This window comes from Camelus bactrianus, chromosome 5 (genome assembly GCF_048773025.1).
Source record: "Camelus bactrianus isolate YW-2024 breed Bactrian camel chromosome 5, ASM4877302v1, whole genome shotgun sequence".
Lineage (NCBI taxonomy): Eukaryota > Metazoa > Chordata > Mammalia > Artiodactyla > Camelidae > Camelus > Camelus bactrianus.
Genome location: NC_133543.1, coordinates 24,396,316 through 24,420,868, shown reverse-complemented (window position 1 = coordinate 24,420,868; position 24,553 = coordinate 24,396,316). Strand labels below are relative to the sequence as shown.

Sequence of the window (24,553 nt, the reverse complement as noted above, 5' to 3'; positions counted from 1 at the left end):
GTCCTAGAATAATCTACATCAGAGTGTGAGTATGTGTGTGTTACTCGAATGAAAATTCTCAACCAAATCTATTTAATTAGAATCTCAAAGAACAAGGAGTCAGCATTTAAATACATTTTAAAAAAAAGCTTCCCAGTTGATTTAAGAATGGGGAGGGAGCTTTTAAAAATATACACATTATAGGGGGACGGTATAGCTCAGTGGTAGAGTGTGTGCTTAGCTTGCACGGGGTCCCCCAGTACCTCCACTAAAAACAGTAATAAATAGAAAAATGTTAACCCCCCCAAACGCTCATTATCACCTATGATATTAGAATCTCTAGCAGTAGGTGAGTCTTGGGTATTTTTGTTCTTAAACGCCCCAGGTGATTCTAATGTTCGTGAGCCATGGACAGAGGGATTAAATGGGAAAACCTGGAGGAAAAAAAAAGTCTGGGTGGGGAGTAACAGGTGTGTGTGTGGGGGATGTCTACAGACATCTGCAGGGTATCTACCTCAGGAGACAGAACTAAGACTAGGGGGTAGAAATTGTAGGTTTTTTTTTTTTTTGTTCAAATTATCATAGCGGTTTATTTTTTTCTACTTCCTTTCCTCCTTCCCCTCCTAGCAAAAAGGGGCCTTTGAAACGACCTAGTCAAAATCTTTCAGTTTGTAGTTAGATTAGTGATCAAACAGGTAAAGTTAGTTGGCCAAGGTCAACTCGAATATTCTCATTCCAACCCAACAGGAACGTAAAATGGGACCCTCTTCCTAGTTCTAGTGATGTTTCCATTGCACAACAAAAGCTAAATCCCTCTCCGATTTCGATCTCAGGCAAAGCAAGAATGAGAAATGAAACTAGTGACTCTTCAAAAAAACAGGGTGCCCTCTCCCCGCAGTAGGCAGGCTTTAAATGAGGAATTGGCGTTTTAGAGGACATTAAGTCTGAAGACTGATAGACATATGAAGATGAAATCTAGATTTGGGAATTTGGATGTTGTTACCACTACATTCAAGCTGAATCTGATAAATGGCCCATCCCCCTTGGCACCTCTCCGAGGTAACAACAGCAGGCGTTGGTCCCGGCGTGGCCGACGTTGCAGCCTCGCTGCCGAGATTAGCCCCACCGCGCTAGGGTGCGAACTCCGCGCGGTCAGAGGTGGGAACGGTTGGCCGCGCCAAGAAAGCCAAGGGAGGCTTCGATCGGAGTCCTTAAATACCGGCAAGACTTGGATACTCAGAATGGAAGTAGAATGCTGGTGGGGGACTGGCTGGGACAAAGGCCCAGGGACAGTCGCAACTGGGGAGCCTGGGGGGTCCAAACATCTAGAGCGCCGTGTGGTGCCCTTAAGTTGGTGCTGGCGGGCAGTCGAAGCTCCCAGAAGGCCCGACACGAATGGGCTTGGGGGCAGGTGAATCTCGTTTTCCCGGGATGGGCGGTGAGGATGGCAACCCAGGCAGGAGATCCTGCTCAGCTTCTGAAGCCTGTGCAGCTCCAGAGGAGAAAGACGCCAAATTAAGGCGCTGCTCGCTCTACTGTTAAAGCGCAGCCGCAGGCTTCTCGGACAGCAGAGGAGTCCCGTCCAAGGGGAGGTCTTCTGTGGTCACCATCCCGCAGCACGGGTGGGGCAGGTGCCCCGACTTCCTGTTGGTCCCGGCTCCCCCAGTAGTCCCCTCGACACCACCACGCCTCCGGGCACCAGGCCGGGCCGGATCCCTCCCTTCCCACCCGCCTCGGAGCTCGGGCTTCAGCGCTGGGGCCTCGGGGCGGGTCCCTGCCGCACGCACCTGCCCCCGTGGGCGGAGCGCGGCGGCGGCAACTGGGCTCCAGCCTCTGCCACCGGCCACGCGCACACCCCCCGCCCCCTGCAGCCGGCGCACCTCCACTCCGCGGCGCCCGCCCGCCCTCCCTCCGTCTCCGAGCGGTCGGTCCATCCCTCCGCTCGCTCCCAGCCGCGGAGCCTCGCACTTCTGACTCGAGTCCCCGCTGCGCTTGTCTTCGCCGCCGGGATCCGCCGCCCCGCGCCATGGAGCCGGCCGCGGGCAGCGAGTGCCGTAGCCCTCCGGGCCCCGCGGTCCCGCCGCCGCCCCGGGGCCACGCGCCCTTGGCAGCCGTCCCCGGCCCCCTGAGCTCCCCCGCGCGCGAGCCGCCTCAGCCCGAGGAGGAGCGGCAGCTGCGGATCAGCGAGAGCGGCCAGTTCGGTGACGGGCTGGAGGATCGAGGTGAGCGTGCGCCGCCCCGGTCCCCTTTCCCCGGCCTGGCCCTTTCCCCGGCAGGGCCCGCCTCTCCCCACTGGCGGGTGGGGCCGGGCTCGGGGCTTGGCGCCTTGGAGCGCGCGAGGACGCGGAGCCCGGATTTCCCGCGAAGGCGCGGAGGGCAGAGGGCGGCAGCCCCACCTCCAGCCGCCCGCGCCGCCCAGGCAGCCGCGCCTTCGCCGGCAGCCGTGCCTTTGCCGGAATCCGCGAACCCAACTGCCTGCTGGGCGATCCGTCAGGGGCCCGCGCCCTCCTCTCCGCCAGCCCCGGCCTCTCCGGCGCATGCTGGAAAAGTTTGCGGGAGGCGTTGTGTGTGGGTTTTTTTTTTTTTTTCCTTTTCCTTTTGGAGTCGAGCACTCCCAGGGGACTCCGGGCCCCGCTTAGTTGGGGAGGGTCCTGAGCTCGGTGCATCCTCCTTCCCGAGCCCCCTCTGAACCCCCCCCCCGGCTCCCCAGGACAACTTCCCTCTGCGGATTTAGCCTCGAGGAGTCTCTCGGCGACGTCCCCGGGGAAGGGGAGTCGGGGACCCCCGGACCTCATTCACAGGGACCTAGTTTACCGTGGGTCACAGCCCCACTGTCTGGTAAGGGTGGGGTGCAGAGGACTGGGACGCTTGGGTTCGGTCCAACCAAGCTCATTTGGATGGATGCCACTGGAACCTGGTGGTTCTCGTGTCGTGCATCCCCAGCCCCTTCAGAATCCCTCTCAAGACACTGGCCTGGAACCCCGCAAACCTCTCTTTCCTGGGAGACCAAACCCGACCTTCCGACGGACAGCCCATGCCCCCTTTGAGTTGCCCACACGGGGCAGGAGAGACTACCCTATTCATTCCTGTGTATCTCTCCTCCATCTCTCTTTTCCCCCCTCCCACGTTTCCTTTGGGCTCGGAGAGAGCCCTGTTCTTAGCCACGTCTGTACATTTTCTGCTTCTTGCTGAATCGAAATCCAAATCGGCCCCCTCAAAAAGACTCAGTGGTTATGCTAAAACCGATTAGTGGCCGAAAACGGGATTCTTACAGCCAGGCCCTACAGGGAGAGCCGGCTCATCGCCACCTCCACCCCCTGTTCTTGGAAGCCTTATTTTGTTGGCTGTGGCGGGTTTTTATATTTTAGTCTTAGCAGGTTTTCTGTCCTATTCTTGGTATCTCCTGTACATTTTTATTCCGGTTTTAGTGTTCGGATGCACGATTTCTTTCCTTTTAGAAATTTTAAACTGTAGCATGTGAAACAGAAATGACATGGAAACGGCAATTCCCAGAGAATCGGCGGGGATGCTCGGGCGAGAACTGGAGCCGCTCCAGCTGCAACGAGTTCCGCACCTATGTTGCAATTTCTCCTCCTATTCTCACACAACTCGATTATCACTTCAGAGCTGATGATTGGTAACATCACAAGCACTCAGCAAAACCTATCAGTTTTACTGTAGTTCGCGTTAATTACCTTACCCTCTGCAACTAATGTAGGATTTAAAATTTTTGTATGGAAGAAAGAACTCCGGGCCGAGCTTATTTTTGTAGCATTGCAGGTCAGCTGTAAAAGCTGTCCTGTTTCTCCCCACCTCACAAAATGATAGGAGGGAAAAAAGTGCTAGGGCGAGTTAATATTTAGTGTCATTTTGCAGCTCACGCTCAAGTGTAAAAAGCCCTTCTGAATTCCTTCTTAAGGTTCTTTCTCACTGGACAACTGAATTGCATTTTCCATTATGTTATAGCATGAAAGCATTCACTGTTCATAAGCTGTTACTGTGTGAAAGCGTTGCATATCACACACTTGCCTCTCTGTTAAGATGAACCCTGTCTCCCAAAGAACCCAGAGCCTTGTAGCATTGAATGCTTCTGTTTGACTCCATTCCTGGCAGCAAAGAGTTAATGATGACTGAGTCATTTTTATTAAATAAATCAGAAGCTTTCCGAGAGAGGTTTATTATAATATCTTATGTTTGTGGTATTTTTTCTTATGGGGCAGGCCGCATCTTTCCAATATTGATTTTTGTATCCCCCAGGAACGGTTCGATGGCAGCTACCTTTTTCCTCATGGTGAGAGGATTCGAGGAGGAGGAAACCTCTGTAGTTGTCCTCTGTGAATCTCTATATCCCGCCTGGCTTGCTAGCTTCTAGTCCTAAATACTATCTCTATGGTGTGTGTGGGGGGTGGGGGGGGGGAAAGCACCTGGATTTGTACCTATATTTGGCCTTCTCTCTTGCCCTAAATTCCTTCTGAGCTATCAGGACCCTGTTACAGGCTCCATCTGACTTCAGTCAAAGGTTCTCTTTATAATCTAGTGCTTGAGGACTTTAGACGTATTTTTCCCTTAGAAGTGATGTGGGCTGGTTCCCAGAAACCTAGTTAGCTCATATTGTCAGTAACTACAGTGCCACTTGGCTGAGCCTTGTAGTTCTAGGAGCAAGAACTCTGTGGTCCAGGACTTTCAGGGACTAAAGAAACAAAAAATAGGCCAAGGTTGTCTTATGCATGTCCACCACCTCCTTTTTAATACCCACTCTTCTCTCCACAAGTGTTTTCCCATCATTCTGCCCCAAGTCTTAGGGCCTTAGGGTGTTTTATGCTTCAGCATTTCCTACTTCCTTGCCATCTAATGAATATTCTCCTTCAGAGAATCCAAGCGTGACTAGCCCTTAGGGGAAAGCAATTGGAACTAATTCATACTAGCATGGAAATGACTGTTGCCTTCAACCTCCCTGCATGTATTTGTATCTCTTCCACCCCAGTAATAAGGTATCAGTCCTTCATTAATACAACCCTTACACTTACTCTAACTAGGCCCAAATTACACATATCTGAAATTTGAGTGGGATTAAAAATTTGAATGTGCAGGCCAGCTGTGGGTAGCAAGGATCCAGCCCTGTGTGGAAATCTGAGGTCTGCCTTGGCTTCTCTAGGCTGTGCTGACTTTCTTCTGCTTTTGAAGCACAGCTTCCTGAAAACTTTCGAAATTCTCATCACATCTCTATGGCTTGCTCGTGTGTGTGCAGTTAACACAGGCAGAAGTCGAGGCACTTGTGTGCAGATCATTTATGAGCTGGGTCTTCATAGATCATTATACTCCAGTTCCCTTTGAAGAGTGGGGAGTTTTCCATTCTTGGTATCAGCTATATTTTTAGGAAGGAAAACTAGTAGGAAAAAAGCAAAGGTTAGATAGAAATAGGAAAGTCTCCTCCCTTCTTGAATGGTCTTCTCATTACATTTATTCCAATTTTTAAAGTTTGAAACTTCTCATAGGGAGGCACATACAGGATCAGGTCTGGGGAAAGACCACCAGTCCTGCTGTTTAGAGGATTCAAGTGTTACCTTACCCAGGCAGTCCAGCCCACGTGAGCTGGCATCTCAAATTCCTCCAGGGGAGTGCTGGCCCATGGCGGGGGGTGGGGTGGGTGGGGTGGTGAGGCATGTTGGTTGGTCTGTGTGGTCAGGTCAAGGCATATTGTTGGAAACAGCTGGCTTTAGAAGGAAAAATAAATGTCATGTGGTGGAATTGAAAACCTGGATCATTGCTGTTTCTCTTAGAAAATTAAATCTATTTCTAGAAGGAACCTTGTTTTTACCCCCCAGTGGATACCCTCTCTGAGATGGTTGCTGTCAAAAAACCCAGCAAATGAACTGCTTCTTTGTGTCAGTACTTAAATGTTACAGCTTCACCTCTCCTGCAAATCAACTGGCCAGGATGAAAGAAAGATTTTTATATCATTTGGGGAAAGGGAAATAAATTACTGGGAGTCAGTGGCATCTACTTATTCTGGGTTATGGCTTTAAGTGGAGTCAGGAGTGATTGTAGTTGAAAATTACAATGGGGTGTTTTTTAGCAGCTCAGGAAATAGACAAAAAAATAAAAAGAAGTAGACAAAAGGATAATTTGAAATCACTTGTATCTAGGGCAGGACTTCATAAGAGAGGTTTTTCTCTTTTCCATCCACGTGCACTTACTAAGGAACGTTTGGGGAGATTTTTACAGTGAGGATGGAGAAGGTGTTTATATTGGCCTTTCTTGGGTCTGGGTAGTAAATGCAACTGGGAAGTTTTAACAGGGTCCTTGTTAAAATTTTTGAACAGGACACAGTTTTTTGGCAACCAGAGGCTTACTGTGGGGCCCAGTCAGTTTAGAGGGAAGATGTCTTTTACACACTGTGTAGGTGTGATATGTTGCACGCTGTACAGTATTTTACAAATGGGTGCTTGAGCTCTGACTACCAATTTCTTCATTGTTTGGAGCCGTTGTGATGAGGCTGCTGCACCTCTGAAAGGTCTATTATGGGTTGTTTGGCCAGAGATGGTGTCATAGGCTCTTGTTTATGTTAAATGTTGGACTGAGAATTTGGTTCTCTATGTGACTAGGAGATGCTGTATATGATCTATTTTCATAGAAAAGTATGTAAATCAAGATCATATGGAAGATGTTTCAGTCTTCAACCCAAAGCTGTAGAAGCTTGGGCATTGATTCAGAGTTGTCATGAATTTCTGTGGTTGAGGACTCTTAACTTTGAAAGCATAGGAGACACAATCAACCTTTTCTTACACATGGTCCACCTGGGTATCTAGCTACTCCCAGTTGTAACAGATTTACCTCGCTTTAATATTCTGAGAATTTTTTGACATATGCTGTGTACAAAGGAATAGATGCTGTAAAGAAGAAAGAGGTGGGCAGGAAACATGGCATATACTTTAGGTCTGATGGCTGTTGGTTGTGTTTAAAGAGAAATGGTCCATATCTTCCTCCTGCTAATTGTCTAAGGGAGCAAGGAGGGCATTTGTATTCCATGACTCATTGCTTTGAGCAAAACCCAGTCCACCCTTGGGACCATGCTGGTGGATCTATGCAAATCAGTGCCAAGGCTGAGGACCCCCAGTGCCCAGCCCAATGTGGACTATTCGTGCTATTTTCCTAACGAAAGGGCCTTGTTAGAAGGAACAGTGCCTACGTGAGCCAGTGAACCACTCAAATTAACACAAGGGCAGGGGGATGGCGGGTGTCATACATGAGGTCAGGGAGTGGTATGGTCACAGGGTCCTTAAAAAGAGGACAGCTGCCATTAACCTGTGGGAGCCAGAAAGCCTGATTTCCATGTGAGTCTCGTGAATGTTAAAATGCACCTTGGATAACTGACTCACTTTGTTGTATACCTGAAACTAACATGATATTATAAATCAGCTATATTTCAGGAAAAAAAAATATGTCTTGGCCTGCGGGCTGTCAGTTTGCAATCCTTGGAATAAGAAAATGTAGCTCTGGCTGTGGGTTTCTTAAGAAGGAAATGCCTAACTTCCTTTTCTCCTTGTATTTGTCAGGCTTACTAGAAAGCAGCACTCGACTAAAACCTCACGAAGCCCAGAACTACAGAAAGAAGGCATTGTGGGTCTCCTGGTTCTCCATTATTGTGACACTGGCCCTGGCGGTGGCTGCCTTCAGTGAGTATCCGGAGTCTTGCTGATCGATGTATGTGCTGATGTTGCCCGTTTTATTCTCTGACTCCTGTGGGATGCGCTTTTGCTTTTAGTTGCTTGTTACTGATGAGGAAATTTTTTTCAATGGTTGCAGAGTCAGGGTGCTTATAAATTAGTAAGATGGCTTCTCTCCTCTGCAGAGGAGAGAAGTGGTTAAGAAGAAGAAACAGAGAACAGGACTGAGAGCCTTGGCTCTCATCAGTATGCGGGTTCGTGGAGGTAGATTCTGGCTGCCAGCTGAATAGTGAAAATATTCTCCTGGTGGATGCCTTCAGCCAGGGCTGACATATGACAGACATGCATCCTTGAGATTTATATTTTGAGCTTAATGCAACCAGATGAGTGCAGTATTTTAGTCTCTCCTTTCCTCCCGACTATATCTGTGGAAGGTTTAGAATAAAATCATCTGCACATTCTAATGAAAGAAAAATGGGAGGGTCCTCTCTCAAGTTTTCAGTGGCCACGGAAACAAAAATATTTATTATAATCAAGAAGAACTAAGACAACGGAACACTTTCCGCTGATGGATAATCCTGTTTCCATGGTAGGAAGCGCCAGGACATGTGTTTTCTCAGCTAACATGGGCAGCCTATAGAAATGTGGATGCTGTTTATTCTTATTAATCGTGCAATGATTCACAAGCTTAAGTAATGACATTCAGCTTTAGCTCAACCTTGCTAGAAACCACAGTGCTTTTTCTTTCTTTATGCTGGGGAAAAGAATGTACTTTGTGCATTTCATGATTAATTTATGACCTTAACAGAAAGATCTATATTCTAAGGGATGAATATCATATAAGGTGGCTCATGTGACAGCCCACTGAGTAGATGAAGAAAGGGCTGTGTCCGCTGGAAGATACTGCCCTCTGTGTCTTTAAAATTCTGCTCTGTGCAGTTACAGCTGCTGATAGAAGTTGGTGTTGGCTCCCAAGAGGAATTATTAGAATTTGGCCAAATGCTCCCTGCAAAACTAGGCATATATTCCTTGAAGCAATTTATATTGGAAACACTGTACCGTGTCTTGGCTTTTTTAAGAAAAGCCACACATTTAGAAGCCAAGGATAATGCATTTCAGGGTAGAAACATTTACCCATGAGCCAGAAATCTAATCAAGTAGAATTCTGATTCCTGAAAATAGCTACTCCTTCCTCTCTCCTCTTCTTTTTATGCTGAAACAAGGATAACAAGCCCGATTGATGTCCCTGGAGGATAATTTAGTCGCGGTGGCTGGTGGTGGGCTCTGAATCTGACACCCTAATTTACATATGTAAAGAAAGGAATGTCGTGAAGGGAGGTGATATACAAACAGAATAATAGTTACTCAGACACGTCTGTATGTCTGATAGAGCTGTTACGACTTTATAATGTGGGCGTTTGAATGCGGACCTGAATGTGAAGAAATATTGAGTAAGTTTTTCCTTTGGGAGAAGAATCCTACATTTGATTTACTTAATCTCATAATAAGGAAAAATTAGGAAAATTTTGGTTATGCCTGATCAGTTGGGTTATCTTGACAATTTTGTTCCATTTAATAGGAAAAGACTGTCGCATAATGCTTGTGGACTAAGAATATTGCTTTGTCGAAGGGGGTCCTTTTCTTTTCAAAATGATTTCACCCCCTTTTTAAAGCAAGCAAATAATTTAACTCCTCTAACTTCTTGCCTATAAAATGTTGGCATTGGTATACGCGTGATATTATAATCTATGTTGTTGTCTATAGTACATTGAATTTGTTCCCAAGTTGCTTTCAACTGCTTTGGTTCAGTTAATATAGAGATAAACTATATTTTTTCCCATTTTAACGATACAGTAGCTTTAGTGTGTGTGTGTTTCATATTTTAAGCCCTTGGGGTGGTCTCTGGTTTTATTGTTAGGGTTGTTGGTTTTACCCTTTAGTTTCTTAATTGTATTTGTAATATGGAATATTTAAAATCTTTTTTTAAAGCATTTACGTCTTGACAGATTTTTGTGCAATCCTTTTCATAGTTTTGAAGGGAAAGAAAATCGATAGGGATTAAGCCATAGAAGCTGACTTTTGAAGTTGTTTAAATTAATATTTAAAGGAAAATGGTATGTTTCAGAAATAGCAATAAATATATTTTTTAAACAGTATCAGAAGGAGCCCCAGTCTTATTCTCCGAGGAGGTGGTTGGCAGAAAGGCGGGATAAAATGGAATAGTCTGGCTTGGTGAACCCCTGCTCCATCCAGTGAAATGGTCAGGTTGAACCAATTAGTATTTTTAAAAAATTGCTTTAGAATTACTAGAAGTGATCTTTTGAGATGACAGAGAAGTCTTTGGAGTGTGTGTATGTGTGATGTCAGGGGGTGATAATCATGATGAAGAGTATTTATTGTCATGTCTTCTTGCCACTACTGGATGGTAAACTCTGGGGGCAGGATGAACGTCCGTTTTGGCATGGAATCAATACTGAAGGTTGTTAAATGAATAAGCTGAGAGATTTTTAAAAACTTTTTTTTTTTTAGTTAGGTGGAAGGAAAAGATTTCTTAGAAACAGATTTCATCTAAAGGTTTGTGGAGATCCCAGGCTAAGGTCTCATTTATTTGGCAAACAATTGAATTTTTTTGAGGCAGTTGGATGGTCCTTCCAGCAGCTCTCCTGCTCAGGGCTGTGTCTTGGAGCCACATCTGCTGGTTCAGTTAGAAACTCATCTTTGTCTCCTCACCTGCCATTTTCTCTTGAATCGTAGATGCTGATTTTTAGCTGAGCATCCTCTGAAGAAATGCTGTGGTCTCTTTTGTGTTTGGAAATGAGAGTGATGGATATATGTGGGTTTTGGGGACACCTCTTTTCTCAGAACTGGCAAGACTCAAATTTTAAACAGTGTGTCCACTGCAAATAAAGACGATTACCCTTCACTGCCTATGAGCTTCCAGGTAATCAGGTATGCTGTGTTTTTTCAAATTAGTAGTTTCTAGAAGACCTACTGATAAAACTAGCTTTGGTCAGCATTATTGAGTGATCTGTGATAAATCAGTTATATATGTAACTATGATTGACATACATGTGTCCGGTATGGTCTGAAAAATTAGGTGAATTTTCAGAGTTTGTGACTTGAAAGTATTTTGAAAGGAGTATGTGCTTTGAAAGGGATATGAACTATTTTTGATAATACTTGGTAATGTACTGATTTTTGGACCTGTTCAAATGCTGATATAAAACCAGATGGCAATACATCTTGAATATTTCAGAGACAGCTCTAGTTTGGCTTTAAAATTACTTCTGTTTATAATTGGTAGGCAGCATAGAAAATGGCAATCCTGTTATGAACAAACCCTAAAAAAAATCTGTTTTAATAATGAGGCTAGAAAGAGAACAGAAGTTCTGTTTCAGAATTCAGGGTTTTGACATCATTGATATCTTTGTTAGAATGATTTAGGAAAATGCATTCTGACTCTTTCTGAGGTTTGAATGAGTGCAAATTAATTTTTAGGCGCTCGATACATGTTCTGTGGGAAATGAAGATATATTTGAAACATTCTCAGGGGAATACCTTTCCTAGAAACATAGTTCCACTTAAAAAAAGAAAAAAAGGAATCCAAACTAAGATCTCAGAAAAAGCTCACTCAAAAATTTTGTGAATCAGATTTAAGAATGAGAAAAATTTCTGAAGGGAGTGAGTTAATATTGGGGAATATTTATATTTATATTTATATTTATATTTATATTTATATTTATATTTATATTTATATATAAAATAATTTATCTGACTTCAGTGTAAATGCTGGACCCTTAAAAATGATCAAGTGTACTTACTCTTTTTCTTTTTAATTTCTGAGTCCAAGAGTTGAGAGATAGATAAAATGAAATTACAGATTCTTCTATAAACTCAACAAAATATGTCTGGGAACTTTGTTAGTTATTCTCTCCCCTGACACATTTGTGAGGTGGAAAAGGCATAAGACCCTCCTGTGGCTCTCTGGTTCCCTGAGAGTAACATAGTAATGGTTACCATGGCCTCAAATGTCTGGCCTGACCCGGCCCTGGCCCGCTCTTTCTCAAGACACCACAACTTCTCAGGACTGGAGCACGCATCCTTCAGCCAAACTCATCTTCCACGGATATCCAGGAGGCTAACTCCTCAGAGAGGCCTCACCAGCCCCGAGGAGTTTTCTCCATCGCTTGTGTATTTCCCTCATTCCAGGTCTCCCCCTTGCGTCCCCAGCTCCAGTAGATAATGACGTGGGTGAGGCCCTCACCTCCATGCTGGCATACGAGACTCAGCCCTTGACCTGTTTCTCTGAGCCGAAGTCTTCAACAAGCAGCTTCCATTCTGCTTCTAGAATGATCATTCTTGTTTACTGCTCTTATTTATTTCTACCGATGAAAGAAGTATGTGCACATTATAACAATCCAGGAGGCCAAGGGGTCACAGTGCCAGTCTCTTTCCCATCCTAACCTCTCTCTCCCAGTTCCTGCTCCCCACCCCCCCGCCTTGTTGTCAGTGTCTTATATTTTCTTCTAGACATTTTCCGTGCATCTGATGCCCAGGTGTAGTGCCTGGATACACCTGCTGGCAGCTACTTAGGTTAGATCTAGTGTCTTACTTTGCTGGTGCTTAAACAGCCCAGGTCTCTTCCCAGCTACTGTTTTCCCCATGTAGCATGAAGTAGATTCGAGGTGGAGAGTCTTCCGGAACAACTTCCCAGCCGCGTCCTGCCTGGGCTGCCGATCGGGTCACGGGGTCGGGGGAGGATGCGGGCAGGAAGTTTGTGAGCTGCACCCTGGGCGTGTTGATGGGGATAACTTGCTCCCTGTAAGTGTGCTGGGTGGATGATAACCACAGGGGGCTGCTTCTGAGCAGCTGAAGCTAGGAGGGAGGAACAGGCTGAAACGCGGTTTGGGAACGTCATCCTGATAACACTCCCCGCCTCTGGGTTCCTCCTTCAAACCCTCATGGTCCTGTCTTCAAAGGTTGATGCCTGTCCCACCCTTGTCCCCACACCAACGACCCCGCTTTGCAATGCTGGCTCTCTGATGGTACACGGAAGGCAGAGTAGTATTTCAGTCGGCTCCTCTGAGTACCACAAGGCTCCTCCTGATCCTGGTCCCTCCTTCCTGGCTGGACTCACCTCCTCCCATCTCCCGGCTTCCTGCCGCGCTAGCCCACAAATTCTCCTTCTACTTCCCCAGATGCTGTGTCCTGCTCTTCACTGCCATCACCGTGCACCTGTTCTGCCCTTGGACTCAGAAACTCTTAGCTTCTGACCCCCATGCTTTGTTTTCTCGCTGAATTTTATGTATCTCTCAAAATTGAGATGAAAGATTCCCCTCTTCCGGGAAGCCTTCCCTGACGCTCCAGGCTGATTGAAATGCACCTTGGTTCTCGTGGTCCCGCGGACACTGGTCACTCAGGAACTTTACCCAATACTTGCATCGTTGTGCGGTTGCTCTTCGCACTACAGACACTCCTCCGAGGCCGGGTCCCGTCTTCTCCCTTCTGTCTTCTCAGCCCCTAACACAGTTGGCGCTCAGATATTGGTTGGACTAGAGTCATTTTTGAGGTCTCTCTGCTGAGGCCAACGTGGCTGCAGCAGGTTGAGGATGTATGTTTGCAGATAAAGATCTCAGAAAAAAGGGGGCAAAGTATAGCTCACTGGTAGAGCGCATACTTAGTGTACACGAGGCCCTGGGTTCAATCCCCAATACCTCCATTAAAAAAAAAAAAAACTCAGAAAAAGGAATAGCAGCTTTTTCAAATGAGTGTAAACCAGGGGGAAAGCTGCACCTGGGACGCCTCTACCTCTGTGCATAGCGGGGATGGGGAAATGGGGGATGCAGGCCCCTTGTCTCTCCTTCCCCGTCCCTCCACTACCCCCAACCCCGTCTCCTCTTGGACAGAAGGATCCAGGGTTCTGTTGATGGGGACTTGCTCACTGCTACTAGAGCACATCTTTGAGTCTCCACACTGACAAAGAGCTGCTGTTTGCAATGGAGAGTGGAGGAGGGGTCTCAGCAGCTGCTTGCAGTTCTGCCTCCCTCCTCCCTGCATTCTGCACACAGCATTTAATTAAAAGTGTGGCCAGGGTGCATTAGCATGGGGGTGTCCTTGTCACACTGCCTTGGTGGTGACTCAGGGGAGCTGGACGGGGAGCCCCAGCTGGACTCATCTCATTAGGCCTGGCCCTTCCTTGCTGAGCCTCGGCTCTGCTAGGAAGTGGGCCGGTGCCTGTGGGAAACTCAGGAGGGTTTTTCCCATTTTTTCCTGTTGCCTCTCAGTCTCTTTCTGGTCCTATTTGTTAGCCAGTGACAAGAAGGAGTTTTCTGGTCTGCTTGTATTCCAGGGCTGTGATTTCGTCCTCTGGGAATTGCCTCTTAAAGATGAATTTCAGGCCTAGCTCCTCATTGAGATGTTATTTCCTGGTGCTCTGTCCTCAGGGCTGAAACGTAGGTTATTGAGAATCAGAAGTAACAGATGGTGCCCGCCGAACTAAGAGACCCCTCCTTCCCCCAATAAAGGAACTTGGTCCTCACTTTGCATTCCTGGCAGCCTGTCCTTCCTTCTAGCGGGTGGATGTGTTCATCCAGTCCTTAGCAAGTGCCTGTTGCAGAGGGACAGTATGCTGTGCTGGATACCACAGAGGACATTAGGGAGTGGAGCAATCTGTCCGACCTCTTGAAGAGCTTAGGTCTAATGGTAAGGGGAAGTCTGTCGACGCCAGAGCAAAATGGTAGGGCAGTGGGGTAGGATGGATAACCTGAAACCCTCCCCTACTCCCCCACTAGACACATAGGATACTTGAGAAAGGACATCACTGATTGTTAGAGAAAGGCCAGTCTACAGCCCCCAGGAGTGCCCCCCAACCCAGAAGCAATGAGGTGAAGTCAGAGCTATTAATGCAGAAGCCAAGGCTGCCCTGGGTGGGAGTGCAGGAAGGCTTAGGAAGGGCTTAGGAAACTAAGATCTCAGAATAAAGTAAATGCACTGGAGGACTTTACCTTCAATGGAAGGATGGATCTGAATAAACTCACTCACTAGCCCAGGAAGACAGTAAGGAAGCTTATCTGACTCAGCATAGCTCTGCACGGGGTGAGGGTTGGGAGTCTTCACTAGAATTTACAGCTGTGAGCCTGACCCCACACAAGTTTGTGTTTGGAATTTTCATAGGTTGACTTCCTAAGAAATAAAGTCCGAGACTCTGAGATTTACTGCAGGAAGTGTCTTGGGGGTGGAGGCTGGGAGAGACTGTCAGGAATACTACCCGAAAGGGAGCAAGGGGCACAGGGCAGAGGGAGAAGTCAATGCTGTTGCCTCGGAGGCTTGTCCCATGGGGACTTGAGGCTGGGATGACCCTTCAGAATTGTTAATCAAAGCAAGGTTGCCAGACCAGTCATGGGTGTGGGGTGCCCCATGGAGAGGTGCAACCTTGGGATTCCTTCTGGAGAGGGCAGAGCTGAGAGGGATGTAGCTGAGAGCCATCAACAGCCTTCATCCCAGCAGCTGGAGGGATGGATGCCCAGGTCCGAAGAGAGGATCTAGGGCATACACCATAGCGTCCACTTTAGGAGTTGATACCACCCTGGGAACCCTCCAGCTGAGATGTTAAGGAGGATGTGGTCCTAGGTTGGAAATACCCAAGGAGTACCTGAAAGAAGCAAGTGTAGAACCTCAGCTAAGCCCCAGCAGATGAGCTCATCATCCAGCACTGGGCAGCTCCGGAGGAAGGGTCCACCATGACAAGAGTGACACAGCGGCATGGGTAGGACTTGAATTACAGATAAGAGAATTACCTGACAAAATCTGTAAAATGAATATATTTACAATCAAAAAGGAATCCAGTACATGGAAGGAAAAGACACTGAAAAGAGGAACTGGAAAATAACCAAATAACTATCTATTCTTGTTGTTTTTATGCAAGTCGTAACATGGATGTAGTTTTTTAAAAGTTAAGCTCTGTAACAGTCCCCCCTCTCTGTTTCCTCCTCGTCCCCACCCTGGCAATCATTTTGCCTCCGGTTGATTTTTGTATTTACATAAGTATGAATAAATGACAGACTTCTAAGGCCAGCCCTTGCATTTTTGTCTTTTAGGCATTATTTGTTGACTTCCCACCATGGAAGAAGATAATTTACTCTTTACCCTCCTAGCCCCACACAAATATGCCGACTTCCTGAATTTCCATCCTCCCATAATAGTTCTGGTTTGCATTATTATGATTCTATAAATCTTGCTCACTGAGCTATACAGTCAAGAATGATGATTTCTTTTCTGCACCATTTTTAAATTTTCTCTGGTTTTAATATCTGTTTTGTTTATTCCTGTGTTTACTTTTCTCTGACTTTGCTTCTTATTAAACTCTAATTCAGCACTTTTATTCCAACCTCAACTTCTCTGTGGTATTTTCAGATGCGTAATTATGTCAGTTTCTTCTTGAAGAAATCTCTCTCAGAACCATTTGACATCCTCTCATCTGATTGGTTGCCCTTTCTACAAGGTGCCTTAGCTGCATCCTCGGATCACCTGTCACCACTGATTTGGGCATTCCCAGTATTTCTCCCCTCCCTTGACTCCCCCGTATCCTGGATACCATGTTTTTCTCTTTCCTGGTTTACACCCTTATCTTCTCTTAACTCCCTAGGAAGGGGCACATGGGAAGTGAAGCTTTCAAGCCTGAAATGTCATTAATATATCCTGACACTTGACTGATGGCTTAATAGAAAATTCTCAGTAGGAAATAATGTTCCTTAAGCATTTTGAAGGTTTTGCTCTGTTCTATTCTTATTTCTAGGGTTACTATTTAAATCCTAGCCCATTCTAAATCCTAACCCTTTGTATGAGACTTGCAGTGGCAGGGTCTTTTTCACCATGTATGTCCCATCTTTGTCTGTCTGTCTGTCTTTTTTCCTTCCTTCCTTCCCTTTTTTCTTTTCTTCTTTCTGTCTGTCTGTCTTCTTTCTTTCTGTCTTTCTTTCTTTCTGTATTTTTTCCTTCCTTCCTTCCCTTCTTTTTTCTTTTCTTCTTTCTTCCTTCCTTCCTTTCTTTCTTTCACCATTTATCATTTCTGCCTTTTTCCTCTACTTTCTGAGAAATTTCTTCCACTTTGAAGTCCTACCTTTTTACTGAGATTTTCATTCCTACTATCAAGTTGATTTTTTAATTGTCTGAGTGTGCCTTTTAAAAGTCACCCGACTTGTCTTACTGATCTTTTTCATAGATCTTATCTTTCTGAAAAAGTATTAATGATAGTTAAAAAAAATCTTTTGTTTCTTGTGATGTCTTCCTCCGGAGTGCTTTTTTTCCCCTGTTTCCCTTGGGCTCATCATTCATGTGAGGAATCCTCTGAGTGGTGAGCCTTGATTTTCTGCACAAGTTAAGAATACGTGTTGAAAAGCTGACTAGAGTTCTGAGCCTGTGGGTGGACTTCCCTGTGGGTTGGACTGTTTCGTTGGGTGGATTGTGGTTTAATGCTTCCCAGTCCTTCCTCTTGGGCTTCGCAGGTTGCCCAGAGAAGGGCGTTCTGATCTTCTGCCTGGAGGGTGAACGCCCGACTGCCTGAATTTTGCAAGCTGAGTTTGGGAGGAGGAGTGAGATCTCAGGTTTCTATTTGGTCTGCTGGTTATGAACTTGGCTTGGTTTTCCCACCTTTAGCTAAGTCTGGTGTTCCTCAAACAAGAGACTGTTCGACTTTCTTTAGAGAGTCAACCTCTACTATCTGATAGGACATGTAGGGGGAAGGGCATTGCCCTTCTGTGCAGAGCTGGGGAGGGAATTTGGAGGAGTGCTTTTTAAATAGACTTTGAATCCATCACTGTTTTCAGTTCTCTTTGTTACACTGTACCACCAATTCTTGTTGTTTCCCCACTTCTCCCAGTGCCCTGAGTGTAAGTTGGGTTGCCTTTTTGCTTTCACACTGCCGTCTTAGGAATTTGCTTTCTGGAGTCTGTTAAATCAATTACTACTTGCCCATATGTTTTCTAGCATCCAAAAATAGGTTTTGTTGCCTTTTCCATTTTCTTCTTCTAATGGATTTGTCTTCCTTTTAAAGAAAAATTTCTCTGCTCTTGATTTAGTGAGTTTTTTAGAGGTAGCAAATGTAAAAGTGAGGAACCATCGTGCCATATTTCCCTGGAAGTGTCAAATGCAACAATTTGTAATGAAAAATATAGTTAGTGAATCAGAAATCAATGCGAAATTGTGAACCAAAATGTAGTCTGAGGAACTTACCCCGAATGTAGCACAGTCATACTTCTCTGTCATATTTTCTATCCAAGAGACACGGAGGTTAGGAAAATTTCCAGTATAAATGGGTAAAAATTCCAAAAGTAGGAAAAGGGAAAACAGAGAAGAGTTGGTGTATTTAGAGGTATCTGAGACTTAGAATTGTTGGAAGAAATAGTGTATATACATTTTAAACCATTAGGGGGGGGAGAAAGAATTAGAAACTTATGTTTTTCAGTAGATAGCAGGAAAAGTGGGGGGGAAGGGTGCAGAAAAAGCATAGAAAGTGCAAAAAGTAGAAACAAATCCAAACGTTTGAGTAGTTAAATATAAATGGATTTAATCTGTCAGGTAGATTGGATTTTAAAAATCTAGCAGTGTACTGTTAGTGGGAGGTAAATTTAAAACATAAAGCCACAGAATGGCTTAAGTATAGGGGTAGAAAAAGGTGTATCTGGCAAATAGGAACCAAGTTAGTGTAGCTTTGTTAATCAGAAAATAAGAGACTTGAAGACAGAAAGCATTATTAGGCATAAAAGGTGTCACTATATAAACAAAGGTTCAGTTTATGCAGAAGACAAAACATTTGTGAATCTGTATTTACCAAACAAAACTCCAAAGCCCCTACCACAATTGGTGGAAATGTAGGTGGAAATTGACAAATCATAATCATGATGGTAGACTTTATTGTTTCTCATTTTCTTGTTGAAAAATGAAAAGACAAAAAATTAATGAAGACACCGACTATTTGACTTATGGAATTCAGTGGTTTTCGAACATTTTTGACTGCTGTCTGTAGTAAAAAAAAAAAAAATGCATGTGACCTAGTATATCTGAACTTATGTTTTGCATATATGTATATATATAACATGTCATCATACCTAAGACACGTTTAATTATAATATGCTACGTGAGTTTTGCATGAGGAAATTTTTAAAATGCTGCTGTTGAACTATGTATCATGCTGACCATTGTGTGAGTGACTTGATGCCAGAGATTTTAAAATAAGGAAAAAAATGTTCACTATGATCATTTCTCTTCTCTTTCATTATAAAAAGTGCTGGTCACAACATACCAAATTGATTTTATGTGCCACCAGTGGGTTGTAACTTAGTTTAAAGAAAAGGGGTCAGTGTTGAACTGTGCATCCAACAAGTCTGTTTAATGTTATGGAACATTTATAAATGTGACCACTTCTATGGTCATGAAGGTAGTCGTATCCAATTACTAAGAAGCTATATTTTACAGTGGTCTCTCTCCACAGTGAAATGATCATTTGCAATCAAGAATAGCTAAAATACCTTTATATATTATGATGTATGCTGGGAAATTAACACCTTTCTGAGTATCTCAAGGGGGAGAGAGATTAAATATTTAGAATTTAAAGAAAATGAAAAACTGAAAATTGATGAGCAAAACTATCTAAAGCAAGAGACTAAGAAACAGAAAAACAGTGAATCCAAGATAGATGGAAGAAAGAAAGCAGTATATTAAGAGTACAAATTAATGAAAGAGGAAAAGATACAATAGAAACAATGAAACTAAAACATGTTTAAAACTAATAAGATAGGCTTAGCTCTGGTAAGACTGATCACAAAAGAAAAGGAATGAAGAAAAGTAATTAGGAATTAAATGAGGAGCAATAATTAGTAATAAAGAAAAATTTAGGAAATGATATGATTATTTATAGTTTTATGCCCATAAATTTGAAAGCTTAGGTGAAATGCATGGTTTCCTAGAATCATAATCTGTCATGATTGACTTGAGGGAAAAGATGCTTGAGTATGCCCTATTTAAATTAAGGAAGTTAATCTAGGCCATTGATTCTCATTCAGGCATGATTTTGCACCTAAGTCCCTGCCCACTACATTACCAGGGAACATTTGGCAATGTAAGGAGACATATTTGGTTGTCACAACTGGTGCTACTGGCATCTGGTTGACAGAGGCCAGGGGTGCTGCTAAATATCCTACAATGCACAGGACAGCACCCCACAACAGAATTATCTGGCCCAAAATGTCAATAGACCAAGGTGGAGAAACTCTGATCTAGGCCAACATGATTTTGCAGGTGTTTTTATGAATAGTCAACAATTAATAATCCCAGTCTCATGTAGTCTGTTTCACTGAAAAAGAAGGAAAGTTTCTCATATCGTTTTGAGACTGTTTCTTCGTTGATATTTAAACCAAAGACAACAGAGAAGAGTTGATTGATAAGCATCACTCATGAATATAGTTGCAGAAATCTTAAATAAGATACCAGCAAGCTAAATCTCTCTGTGCTTATATAACAAAGCAGTAACTAACCATCATTACCGTGTTGTGTTTATTTGATGAATGCAAGGATGGTGTAATTAGAATATTTATTATGTAATTCACCATGTTCATAAATTGAGAGGAAAAGTTACAGCATATCTCAGGAGACATGCAAAAAGCATTTGCTATAATTCAAGACAAAATAAAAACTTTTAGCAAAGAAGGGAATTGTTTTAACCCGATAAAGGGTACCTAACTTAAAATGTCGACAATTATAAATGGTAAATATTAGAAGCAATCTCATAAAATCTAGAATGAAGATAAGGGTGCGTGCTATTATCACTTCTCAGCACTGCTGTTGATGTCCTAGCCAGCTCAATAAGGCAACTAAGAGAAGTTAAAGAGCATATGTGGGTTGGAGAGGGGAAAAAACCCCTCAGCATTCCTCATGTGTGGTATATATAGTCTGCTTTACGGAGAGAAAACAAGGGAGTCTGCAGACACTGTTAGAAGAAATAACGTATTTCAGCAAGGTTGCTAAGGATGAATAGGAATTTAATGTACAAAAATCAATTGTGTTCCCATACAATGGCAACCTAGAAGTAGAATTCTTAATTTTCATAACGATACCACTTCTGATAGTAACAAACCAAAAGGAATAAATCTAATATATGTACAATTCCTTAATGGAGAAAGTTATAAAATATTATTAAAGTGCATGAAATAAAATCTGAAGAAAGCTCAGCTAACAAAAAAAATAAATACAATAAAAGTTTTGAAGAAAAATCTGAATAAAGAGAGAAATCCTATTTTCATGATTTGGAAGACATACAATAAAGATATCAATCTGTAGATTAACCTGAATACATGCATTCACTAAGAATTCCAATAATTTTTTTTCAATAAAGTTGATAAGCTCTAAAATTTATGGGGAGGAATAAAGGACTAAGAATAGCTAAGGAGATTTTGAAGAATAAGGTGCATGCCCTTTTCAAAACTTTAAAAACTACAGCAGTTGAGGTTATGGTATTTATTGGGACAAACATACCAAGGACGTTGAATAGGGAGTTCAGAATTAGTACCACACTTATACGGAAATTGGTATGTGAGAGAAGAAGCATCACTGATTGGGGGGGAAATAATGGTACTGGAAAATTGGTTGTGTAGAAAAAAATGCAAATTTCTACCTCCCACTATATACAAATACACATTCCAAGTAAGTTAAGAAACTAAACCTGAAAAGCAGAAATGTAAAACCTTAAAATGAAAATGTGAGAATATTGACCTGGCATATGACCGGGCAGTAAAGATTTTGTAAATTTAAGACACAGAAAGTACAAACATCAATAATTTTTTAACTATAACAATTAAAAAAATGAATAAACTTAACATCAGTAAAATAAACGTCAGTAAATTTAACTACAGGCAGACTAAAAACTTTATGCATAAGGAAAAAAACCATATAAAGGTGAAGATGAGCCTCTGGGAAAAGATAGTTACAAAGCTTGCGCCTTTTGTATGTATTTAAGGAGATACACGGACTGTTCATACACTTTTATTTGACAGCAAAAAACTGGGAGGGAGACAGAGGTCCATTAACAGACTTGACAAACAAACTGTAGTGTCTTAATACTGTCGATTTCTATATGTAGCACCAGTTTTCTGCTTTATGAGACCCAATGTACCCTTTTTTATAACTAATATTTTATCATATATATTTTACTGTCTTAAAATAAATTTCCATGTGTATGTATGTATATATATATACATATATATATATATATATATGTATATATATATACACACAAAAATAGTGTTATATCCTAGATGTAATATAAGGTGAAATAAAAGAAAGATAAATTTGAAGAATATAGTGTATATCTAAGTATATACATGCTTGGTGTGATGATATTAGTAGATACTACTAAGCAATTAGTTGTCTACATTTGGATATAAGGAGAAAGTTGGAATCTAAGAGATAAGATCCCATTGTTGACATTTTCCTTTGTGTGACTTTTGGAGAAGAGCTGTTTAAAATAGGTATATTGGTTTGCACACGTAGCGTCATCATCATTGTGACGACTCCAAGGACAGACTGAGTGTGTGTTATCTGAAACCCTATGAGCGGAAATTTTTCATTGGGCAGGAGTCTCTTCAATATCTTAGACTATTAAGATCCTTGGCTCCCTCCCATTCACCAAGTACCATGATTTCCTCACACCAAAGTTTAATAACCAACGACAACCTGCACATTTCTAACATTCCCCTTACTGCCCTGCTGAGAACCACTTAACTACAACCTCTTAACACGCATGGATCTGAAAACAGTGCTGAGGAATAGAAAAGCTGTAAGATCCTACCGATGATAATCTTAACTAATACAATGTATTGTCTGTGGATCTATAAGTAGAATGTAACAACAAATGTGGGAGTGATAGTGTAACCTCAGGATGGTGAATATCTTGGGTGGGTGGACACAAGGGACCAATGAAGCATATACAGAAGGCTTTGACCATAAAGGTAATGTTTGTAATCCTCCCATCAAAACAAACGAACGAACAAACAAAAAAAACCCCCACCAACCCAACCCATCCCAAACCAAACCAATTCAAAAAAAGACCCTACTCTGGAGAAAGTATGGTGAGTGTTAGGATTTGTCAAAACTCAGTAGGCAACATACAAAAAAGACTAAAAACAGACTTGCCATATGATCTAGCAATCCCACTCCTGGGCATATATCCAGAGGGGGCTCCAATTTGAAAAGATACGTGCATCCCAGTGTTCATAGCAGCACTATTTACAATAGCCAAGACATGGGAGCAACCTAAATAATGCCATTTGCAGCAACATGAATGGACCCAGAGATCGTCATTCTAAGTGAAGTAAGCCAGAAAGAGAAAGAAAAATATTGTATGCTATCACTTATATGTGGAATCTAAACAAAACAAAACAAAATATAACACAGATGAACTTATTTACTAGGTAGAGACACTCAGACATAGAAAATAAACTTATGTTTACTGGGAGGAAGCAGTGGGAAGGACTAAATTGGGCGTTTGGAATTTGCAGATACTAACTACTACATATAAAATAGATAAACAAATAGATATTAGAGATACTATAGATAAAACAGACAAACTGTGTAGCACAGGGAACTATATTCAATATCTTATAACCTATAATGAAAAAGAATATGGAAATGAATATATGTATTTACATGTATGACTGAAACACCAGAAATTGACACAACATTGTAAACTGACTACACTTCAATTAAAAAAAAAAACTAAATAGGCAGTATATATATTGGTGTTTATTCTTTTATTGTTGAATCCTTGCAGTATAATCTCAAGTGAGACAACAAAGCAAGAGGATGACTAAGTAAAGATCAGATAATTGATTAAGGTTGTAGCTATACCTTTATGATATTTTTTGCCCCCGCCCCACACCCCTGCTTTTTTGGGGCTATTGTCTACTGATTCTTTACTATGAATTAGTAACCTTTTCTTTCCCCTCCAGTCTCTTTCCCCTACCATCTAATTTGAAATAATACCCTTTCACTCAGTCTATACCCATAAAGCAAATCAGTGAACACATTCTTCTTTTCATATACTCTCTCCATGTTTCTTCCCCCTTTAAAATTTTGTATAGCATTTACGTTAGCAGATCAAATAGACATTACATACTCGATTGTGTTCCCTATAACCATCATTTAGTCTTAGTTCTATAGGCAAATATATTGCTAATAGTCACTGCTGATCCTTGGACTGATGTTTCATTTCACTTTCTCTGCTAGATTCCTCAGGGAGAGTTCATGGGAACATTTCTTTAGTCTTGCATGTCTATAATATAATTTCTGTGACCTTTATACTTGAAGGTCATTTTGGCTGAATATAAAATCCTTGCTTCATGTCACCCCACTGCATCCCACCCTCAAATATCTTAAATCATTGTCTTATGACATAAAGCATTGCTGTCAATGTTTGACAACACTGCTTTTCTTTCTCTCTCTTTTTAAAAATATATTTTTATTGAAGTGTAGTTAGTTTACGGTGTTGTGTCAATTTCTGGTGTACAGCACAATACTTCAGTCATATAGGCACGTACGTGTATTTGTTTTCATATTCTTTTTACCATAGGTTACTACAAGATATTGAATATACTTCCCTGTGTAATACAGTATAAACTTATTGTTTATTGCTTTTCTTTCTCTTAAAATTGATAGGATTTTTTTCGGAGGTGCCCAAATAATAACTTAAAAAAAAAAAGACCAAGAGTTTTACTAAACTATGTCTTGGTGATCGCTATTCTGGGTCAGCTTTTCCCAAATACGAAGTGTAGCTTGATGTCTTCCTATTTCAGAAATGTTTTCTTGAATTATGATTTTTAGTATTTGTTCTGCTCAATTGCTTTGGTTTTAGGATCTTC

General features: G+C 42.6%; 1 protein-coding gene across 8 annotated transcripts in view; it reads left to right on the top strand.

Moving 5' to 3' along the window:
- The window catches only part of TMEM163 (transmembrane protein 163), a 214,754-nt gene that overhangs the window by 5,397 nt on the left and 184,804 nt on the right, over positions 1-24,553 (top strand). For 2 of the 8 annotated variants that reach the window (XM_074363559.1, XM_074363558.1), the window contains exons 1-2: positions 1,246-2,201; positions 7,536-7,655. In XM_074363559.1, coding sequence (XP_074219660.1) covers positions 2,006-2,201; positions 7,536-7,655 — 316 coding nt within the window. In that variant the 5' untranslated portion in view covers positions 1,246-2,005. Of the gene's footprint in view, positions 1-1,215; positions 2,202-7,535; positions 7,656-24,553 lie in introns of those variants that run through there. The other 6 variants (XR_012506973.1, XM_074363553.1, XM_074363555.1 and 3 more) reach the window with 6 other exon arrangements.